This window comes from Haliotis asinina, chromosome 6, assembly GCF_037392515.1.
Source record: "Haliotis asinina isolate JCU_RB_2024 chromosome 6, JCU_Hal_asi_v2, whole genome shotgun sequence".
In the NCBI taxonomy this organism is placed as follows: Eukaryota; Metazoa; Mollusca; class Gastropoda; order Lepetellida; family Haliotidae; genus Haliotis; species Haliotis asinina.
In genome coordinates, this window is record NC_090285.1 from 9844575 (window position 1) to 9854587 (window position 10013).

Sequence of the window (10013 nt, forward strand, 5' to 3'; positions counted from 1 at the left end):
CCAATAGGTGTTTTAAGATAGTGAAAATAAACAGAACAAAAAGCTGTAATACAGTCATTATTCACAAATGCATGCATTAAGTACATGTTTCTCATTGCAAGTTCAAATAACTCTACATTCACAACATATATACAAATTAAGTCTGCCATATTATGTAGAACAAAAATAATCAACATCATGACCTTGTCCCAGATTACACCATCATATCTGGAAATGATATCAGTCACTGTCCTATCTTAACAACAACAAATGATACCACAGTCAAAATGGCTTCCCTACAGGCTGGTACAGTCATCCTAACCATCCTTGTAACTGTACTTATAACGATTCAAGCAAACTCTGTACACAAAGAAGACATTTCAGAAGTTCGTTATGAACCAAACTGGGCTTCCATAGATTCCCGTCCACTTCCATCATGGTATGATGAAGCTAAACTAGGAATCTTCATCCACTGGGGAGTGTTCTCAGTACCAAGCTTTGGTTCTGAGTGGTTCTGGGAACGCTGGCAAGGGACGGATCCAAAACAGAAGGAGGCAAAATATGCAGAATACATGAAAAACAACTACAGACCAGACTGGACCTACGCAGATTTTGCTCAAGATTTTACAGCAGAATTTTATGATGCCAACGCGTGGGCAGAGCTATTTGCAGATGCTGGAGCTAAGTAGGAGATGAAAGCTATTATCTCTGTTCTGAATATGATGTTTAGATCATATTAATCAAATGTCAAGATTCAAGACAGGAAACCTTTTAGAAAACTACTTCTTTTGTTGTGGGAATGGTGCTTATATAAATTGGTAATATAGGACATGAAGTTGGAATTGTTTTCTTCTATTTACACTCTTGTGCATGCAGTGTTTGGTGCACCAGCCCAAACATTCACCCAATGAATACCATGACTGTCTGTTGCAGGTATATTGTCTTTGTAAGCAAGCATCATGAAGGTTTCTGCAACTGGCCAACAAATGTCTCCTTCAATTGGAACTCCCAGATGGTTGGACCAAAAAGAGACATTGTAGGTAAGACGCTATATATTCCAACCCAGCAGAGACATTTAAGTGCTTCGTCAGTGTAGTTTTGTCCCATGCTCTCAACCCTCCCTGTGAATTAACTGATCAAGTCATATCTATAGTTGATACAGATAGGTTTCCAATAGTACAGCTATCCAATTGTTGTCTCAAAACCATCAGGTTAAGTGAGTGAGTGAGGTAAGATTTACGCCGCTTTTAGCAATATTCCAGCAATATCACGGCGGGGGACACCAGAAAATGGGCTTCACATATTGTACCCATGTGGGGAATCGAACCCATGCCTTCGGCCTTAACCATTTAATGCCTTAACCACTAAGCTACCCCACAGCCCCTCAAAACCATCAGGACTCAAGGTAAGAACAGGTTCCTCACAACCAAAAACAGACCACGAAAGGATGGTCTCAGATGGTCCAGCTCGGTGACCCAATAGCAGGGATGACTGAGTCATTGTTGTATCTTACATATTTGATTGCTTACAGAGATGCAATATAGCTGGATTCTTGCTGACTGTGGCGTTAGACTGTGTTAACAGACAGATACCTTCGCTAATTGATACATTTGTTGACAGGCGAGCTGGCCCAGGCCATCCGCAGCAAGACAGACCTCCACTTTGGTGTGTACCACTCTCTGTTTGAGTGGTTCAACCCCATCTATCTGAAAGATGCTGCCAACAACTTCACAACTCAGGAGTTTGTGCTGGTAAGAATATTCCTGTGTTAACCCTCTGCTTTCCTTATGCTATGTCCATCCACACAAATACATAGGGTTGTTGCCATTGATAAACAAACATTCCTCCAAGTTTAAAGTATACTATCCATCAAAAGCTTAGACTCACTTAAAGCAATCACTACATGCTATGTACATATATTGCTGGTTACATCGCTGACTTGAGGGACAACCAAAAACCTTATACAGATGAAATGCACAAGGATCATGCATCAAATCCCAGAAAAGCAGGTGCAAATATCGCGGAACAGCTGCATTTTGGTGTAAAAGTTTGTTAGAATCATTTTTTTAAACTCATGACAGTAATCTTTTCAAAGTTATGAATTTGTTTTACAATACATCAGTTCATGTATGAGCAGTACCTACAAACAGTATGAAATACTTTGCAAAATCTAGTTAGAACAGCTGACTGACAACAGTGGCTACATTTACACAGGTGAGTCTAAACTTTTGATGGGTAGCATATATTTATCTTCATGGATAATAAGAAAAGTGGCTCTAACTTTCTCAGCCTAACTCTGGACAGGTCAGATAGATCCCTTCTGAAATCAACATTTCTGCCAATGATGCTAGACTGTCTTGATCCTGAAGTTGCCATAAGTTTTTCCCTGTGGTATAAATAATCCTCTATCTTGAAATCTGTGAAGAACAGGAAATCTGATGGATGAGAATGAAGGAAATTCCATATGTTCAAAGCTACAGTCACACATTGCATGGTAACAACAGAAACAACATATCTTCACTGGCATTTCAGCATTGATATTCTCATGTAGTCACCCAAGTGAGTTACACATATAACTGACTATTCATTGACAGGTAGTCAAATAGTCAACACTCGATGTCTACTAATCTACTAATCCCAATTAACTCAATTGCTCACCTCTTATCAGTGCCAGGAACTCCATGTCTTCCCAGATGTTTTTTCACTATCAGTTGGGGATACCTGAAACCTGACTCAGCAATTCTGTCCATTTTCATCAACAAGAGAACATTTAAGGTTATGTTGGTTCCATCAAATTTACGATTTAAGTTTAAGTGCACGTATTCAATTTTAGAAATGGCAGTGATGTCCATGTTTTCATATTCAGACCAAGACACTGCCAGAGTTGTACGAGCTTGTGAACACCTACAAGCCTGACATTGTATGGTCTGATGGATCTGCAGGACCAGATACCTACTGGAATGCTACAAATTTTATTGCTTGGCTCTACAATGACAGGTCAGTTACTATAGACAAATGTAAGTGGAAAACATTGACTGTGTGAACTGTAAACTATCACCTCTCTTCAGTGTCTTTATGATGAAAAGTAAAATCTGAAAATGAATAAGTGAATCTTTATCTTCAGTCCTGTCAAGGACACCGTGGTGACAAATGACCGTTGGGGAAGCAATGGCATAGTGTGTCATCATGGGGGTTTCCTCACCTGTTCAGACAGGTATAATCCAGGTAAGGTCATCTTCCTTTTCCCTCACTTGACTCTCCTTCTGTGTTCCCTCTCAAAACTGATTACTTGTTTTCAATGTATACATCATACTTCTCTCACTATGCTACCACTTCTTCCTAATCCATGGCACAATTTTCTCAGAAACACTTTATCCCTAGTCATCCACTGTCCAGATCTGGATTAAAATCTATTTTTAACATTTTAATAAAGAACTACTGAGAAAGATATGGTACTGTATGGATTACAACTTCTTTATTATATTATGATGCAACTCAGTATAGATTCTCCTACCATTTTCAAGAAAGAATTAATTTCTAAAACTTCTTACATGCCAGTCAAACAGATCTATTATTATGAATTATTGATGTACTAACTGACAATTTCAGGCACACTTCAGCATAGGAAGTGGGAAAATGCCATGACAATTGACAAGCAGTCCTGGGGGTTCCGCCGAGAGGCCGTCTTGGATAACTTTCTCACCATGGAAGATATTATAGAAACCTTTGTGGAAACTGTAAGGTATCTGAACAGTCAATTGCAGTATATTGTTTCATTACTGATTACCATTATCAGATTAACTGACTTAGTTATTTACTATTATTTTAAAGCCAAACTGGATTGCATGGAATACAATGATCGGTGACCTTTCACTCGATTCATGTGTACTTAAAATGAAAGGAAGTGAGAAGGGGTTTCCATGATTGTCAAACAAACAGATGGTATTGCACCTTTTTACATTTGTAGGGCACTGACAACAATGTTCTTGTTTTGTCTGTCATTGCTTACATTTTTTTCTTCCTTCATTTTGTATTGTATTGTTTTATGGATATTTAGATCAAAACATATCTAAGCCAATCTATCAAAAAGAGAAAAATACTATTTGTGCACAATATCATCAAGAACATGATCACTTGACATGACACAATAAAACTATGAACATTATCAGTTCTTAACAAAACATGGAAAGCTTACATCATAAGACCATATACTTAGATGAAATATCGGACAGCAATAAAAATAATGAATGATTTGAGGTATATCACTAGTGAACAAAAGATGAAATATAATATAGTCAGATGAAATCAATATCACTTTATCATGATCACTTTGTGATGGTGTCCCTATTGTGACACAATATTACTATGAAGTAGGTCACTTTTGAGAGGTTTCAATCAATGAATTAATTCACTTCCTTTCCCTACATAGCTGTGGTGGCAACATGCTCATCAATGTTGGTCCTACCAAGTATGGAATGATTACACCGATCTATGAGGAGAGACTACGAGGTCTGGGGCAGTGGTTGAAGGTCAATGGAGAAGCTATCTACAGCAGCAAACCTTGGTCCCATCAGAACGATACCATCACTCCTCGTGTTTGGTGAGCAGAAATAAGAGCTCCAGATTGCTTTCGTATTTGTGTATGATGCACACAATATGTCACTTAAGGCAACCTAAATCTTGCACTAAAATACGATTGGAACCCATTCCTGGTAACTGTATGTACTAAATGAAGGCATTGCAGAAACATGACCTCCACCTTGGTTGATACAAATCAAAGCACTCTGACCCACAAACTGTACAGTTGATATGATTGTGTGTTTGTTGCTCAACACCTGGTGACACTCAGCAATACTGAAGATATATGGTGGTTGCCTCTAAAAATATCAAATCTGGACCAGACAATCCAGAGATCAACAATGATCTATGCAAATGAGACATGATGTGTTGACAATGTCAGTGAGCCTGACCGCTTGATCTTCTAAGTCGCCTCCCAAATTGATATGGAAACCACTGCAATGAGGTTATGTGTAAGACATGAAGAGACACCATCCAGACCCACTGTGAATAATAGCATGTGAGCAAACAGTCCAAGACTCAGAAACTAATCTCACAGCAATCTCACAGTGCCCCTTCCTGATTTCTGTGAGCTGGGGACATGTTGGATTTGTCAGAAAAAACATTTATCTTGTGAGGAAGAATGCATATTTGTCTTGTGAAGGTTTTTGAAATGTAATTATTACATCCCTATCACAGAATCATTTTCACAGATTAAAGAGCATATCAAAGATCATGAAAACAACCATTCAACAGCACTCTAACTACTGAATTCTACTCTTATTAAAGCCTTCTGACACATTTTAGATGACTTTTTGCATTAGTCCAAAATTATAAATAAACACAAAAATAATGTATGTGTGCAGCAACAAAGTTTAACCCTTCATTGTAACAGCATATCTGATAAACCCTTTATGATTTGAAAAATGATTTTTATTTTCAGGTACACAAAGAATGAAGGCAGTGTCTACGCTACAATATTTTCATGGCCAAATGGAACCACAAATAACCTTGCCCTTGGTGCAACAGTGCCCTCTTCCAGCACAACCGTCACCCTTCTAGGTTACCAGGGTCAGTTCACATGGAACAAGCGGGCATCAGGTGGGATGACAGTTAACGTTCCTGCCATCCCTGTAAACCAAATGCCATGCCAGTGGGGTTGGGTGTTCAAACTTACTGGCATCACCAACTGAAACACTGGCACCAATAGCGGACACTTAAATCTCTCTGATGATTACTGGATATTTTATATTGCTTCAGGGCAGTCATATACACCAGTAGACAAGCGTATCTAAGACAGTGGTTGGAGTAAAGCTTAGAACATAGAGATAATTCCTGACACAAACAGAGAGAGCATATAAAGAGTGCATACAAGTTTTCTGTAATTATCTGCCACTGGAGTTGATTGGTAGACTGTAAATCTTCACTGTCAAGACTGTATATGACAGTTACAAACAAATTATGGTTTAATCATCTCTGCGTGTATACTGTAAATCACGAAATGTTTGCGTCATGATATTTTTGCGAGTGGTGACCAACAGACATTTTTGCGTCACAATATTTTTGCGACTTGCCTAATTCTCAAAACATAGTTTAGTTTGACAGTTTCAAAGCTTACTTGCATCTGAAAGTTTTATCTGAAGTAAATCCAATTACATATTAAAGTTTGCTGCTAATCTTGAACACCATTTAGTGGAGTACTTCCGCATGTATGCAATCAGTGTTTTCCTAAAAACAACACTTGCTGCATAGGCCGTTTTATGCACACGAAGTCAACCTTTTGAAATTTTGCTATGCACACGAAGTCGAGCTGCGGCTAACTTTGATGTCAAAGGTGTTGTTAGAGCCACGCTAATCCGCTAGTGTGTGTTGTTTTAAGATTGTTGACAACTTGGGCGTCCCATTGGTACCATACCATAAGGGTGAACATAGTTCACCCACGTTGTTCACCCAAAATGTCACCCTTGTCATCAGTGTCATCATTGTTATCATATGAGATTGTTTTTTTACAAATATGAACACATTTAATTAAATTTGATACATAAGGACAGAACTTGAGGTAGATTACATTCAGTTTTGATATGGCGAATGCACAGTGGAATCAACGATTTCTTCCTACCTCTCGTGGCGGCAGATATCTGTGTGTTAGTGGCTTTATGTACCGTGTGAACAAGAGGAAGCGAGATTGGATATCATGGAAATGTACACAGAACTGTAATGCCGCTGCATCAACCGTCAATGACATTGTTACGAAGGTGATAGGTGACCATAGTTATCCCAATGTCGAAGTAGACATAAAGGTGAGCAATCCCTAATATGAAAATGAGTTAGCTGCGCGGAATGCCTCTGCAGTTATCTTCCCCCAAGCAGAATGGAAAGGGCGTTTTTTCCATTACACCCAGTGAAATCAGAAAATTCATCAGGAGATGTGTGTGTTGCCATTGTTACCAGTCCACGAGGTATGTATTATGATAAGTGTTTTAAAAATATATGAAAAGTACAATTAATAAACACAATAAGTAGATGCTATTCATCAACGTTTTCTATGTTTGAAGGTTGAGGAGTTGTGGCTGGATACATTGGAGAGTATGCCTGATGACCCACGATGCTGAGACCTAAGTGACTACGTCACCAGTTACTGGATGGAGGGTGACTTCCACAGACCACAGTGGAACCACCACGATTCCGACGGCTTCCACACCAACAGTCACCTTGATCACCAGTGGCCAAAAACGTCCCTTGAAGAAAAGGAAGTACAGGGATTTGGAACGTCGCCTGGACGTTCTGAGACATAACCTCGGGAATGGACTCATGAGCACAAGAGATTATGCAGATGCTGCATCTCACCTTCTTCATATGGGATGATATTTATTGATCAATAAATATGTTGGTCGACAGATAGTATTTTTTCCTGTTGTATGTGCTTTCAACCACATAATCCGGATTATCCCCTTGTGAAAACACTGGATTATTTCTTTGTCTTCTTTAAGTCCCAGTTAATTGGTACTTGGTCAAATGCACAGGACGTCGACCTTTTTTCTTACCTCAACCGTGACATTTTACCCAAAGGTCGACGTCCTGTGCAGACACCCATAGGCCATATAAGCTTAAAACGGTTCAAAGGGATTAAATTAAATGGACTGACTGACTGACAGTGTCGGCGAAGCTGTTGATCTCCAGATAAGTGTCATGAAAGCTATCCACACCCGCTGGATGATCTCGGCCTTTCAAACAGTCTCCAAGAAATGTGTGTTGCGTGGTTGGCGCCTGTCTGGAGTATTGGACATACTGATTGAGTGACTTTTGTTCAGGTATTCATTGTTTGACATGTGACACATGAGGACGAGTAATGCTAGTAATTAGTCATTCTCTGCGTGGTTGTCATTGCTTAATATATGTGTTCTCTAGATCTGTTGTTAATAATAAAGCGTGAATAATAAAGCGAAGATAGGACAGGTTGTTTGCTGATTATTCATTGCATTCTACCAGCAAATTGCATCATGATATTTTTGCGAGCTTAAGTTATTCGCAATTTTCGCAAAAATATCATGCTCGCAAAAATATAATGATTTACAGTATGTAAAAATCATATCAGACAGAAATTCCCATATAACCTTTACTTACATGGAATGAGCTGAGCACATAATGTGACAGATCATCAATCATAAGATAATGATAAGACATTAAGAGCGTGTGCCACAATGCCCTGTCTTGTTACAATGTCCAACATCTTCCAGGTGACATAGCTGTTCCTGACATGAAAGACACATATAGTTAAGGATGTCAACTTCTTTATGTTGGACACAAAGTTTCAGAGTATATTCTTACTTATTCATGACATCCATAAATTCTTGCCTTTGCGAGTATCACTTCAAAATGCCATTCAAAGACTCTGTATTACATAAACATGGAGATCATACAGTAAGGTCTGTCAACATGTATAATAAGAGCAACAGCACATGAATATTTTAGTTGACATCCATAAATTCTTGCCTTTATGTGTATCACTTCCAAATGCCGTTCGAAGACTCTAACTGTGTTCCAAACAATACTGGCTCATGGAGATCCAAGGTAGAATAGGTCTTCAGCAGTGAAAGGAGACTTTGCTTGTCGTAAGAGGCAACTAATCGGATATTGTGGGAGGCTTGTTGACTTGGTTGATACATGTCATCAGTTTGCAACTGAACAGATCAATGGTCATGCTGATGATCACTGGATTATCTGGTTGAGACTCAATTATTTACAGACCGCCAACACACAGCTGGAATACTCCTGACTGCAGTATAAAACTGGCATGATTGCAGAAAATCCATGTGTTGTGAATGGAAATATTATTTTCTAAATCCAAACAATATTAATCATACAACTATTTTCTCAAATAATATCACTCCAAAATGGAATATCTCCTACTATCTTTAATGGTATATTTTCAGAGACCAAATATTAGTCTACAAGACAAAAGTTAAAAAGATCCATAAAAAAATTATGCATTTCATATAGGAGGACATTAAAAACATGTTTGACCTTTGTACACAATTACACACACAATCAGGTCAAATAAAAGTTCTTTCATGTGATCACGAGACGACTATTATATCTCCCCTGACCATCATCATCCGGGCGTTTCACATATTCATTCTTTCTAACCTCTGTAGTTCAAGTAGAGTCAATGTTGTGATAGATCACTAACTCAAGGTCACCCATTAACTATGAGTCTACATATGTAGATATACAGGTCATGGTTAGAAACTAATCATACTCCAAACAATGATGCAACAAAGATTAGGCCCATACAATCAACCTGTCTCTGACTGGTGTGTAATACATGAAGTTCTTACCTAGACTGTGTTAGTAGAGCGCTTAACATCAGAACCAAGGTTTATGACAGAACATCTCAAATTCCTGGTAAAACCAGGCTTTTGATGATGTCAACATGTGTTTAAAAAATGGGCTGATTAGCAAATATTTTGTTATAGGTGCAAAAGTATAAAAGTTTCTCATAATCTTTGTGTGCATTATTCACTCTTGACTGCAAAAATAATGATTTGAAGTTTCAAAGAGGACATCAACAAAACAAACTTCAGTTAGTCTCATCCAGGTTGTGTTACACAACAAGATGCATATTCGGTGATGGCAGTCATGAACAGTTTATTTCAGAGAACGCATCTCTTATTGAGAGTGAGTGAGTGAGTTAAGTTTTGTGCTACTTAGCAATGTTTCTGCAACAGCACTGCAGTGGACACCAGGAATGGGCTTTACAAACTGTATCCATTTAAGTAACTGAACCCAGGACATTGGTGTAATGAGTGAACATGTGAACCACAAGCTAGGCTACCCCACCACGCCTGCCATCACAGACACATGCTTTAGTAATCTTCACTGCTTATATCACATGTCACGTTCCTTTTGATCTTGAATGGACAAGATATTTGTACACATTTCAAACATTAAAACTGTTCCACTGAACCATGAAATGT

General features: G+C 38.5%; 2 protein-coding genes across 2 annotated transcripts in view; one reads left to right on the forward strand and one right to left on the reverse strand.

Moving 5' to 3' along the window:
• Nucleotides 1–10013, reverse strand: part of LOC137288184 (blood vessel epicardial substance-like) — a 164777-nt gene that overhangs the window by 104933 nt on the left and 49831 nt on the right. The window lies entirely within an intron of this gene.
• On the forward strand, nucleotides 248–6219 carry LOC137286371 (alpha-L-fucosidase-like). Its single transcript, XM_067818187.1, has 8 exons — nucleotides 248–664; nucleotides 913–1019; nucleotides 1600–1730; nucleotides 2846–2976; nucleotides 3104–3204; nucleotides 3589–3721; nucleotides 4409–4579; nucleotides 5480–6219. The coding sequence occupies exons 1-8, from the start codon at nucleotides 267–269 to the stop codon at nucleotides 5727–5729; spliced, it is 1422 nt and encodes a 473-aa protein (XP_067674288.1). The 5' UTR covers nucleotides 248–266; the 3' UTR covers nucleotides 5730–6219.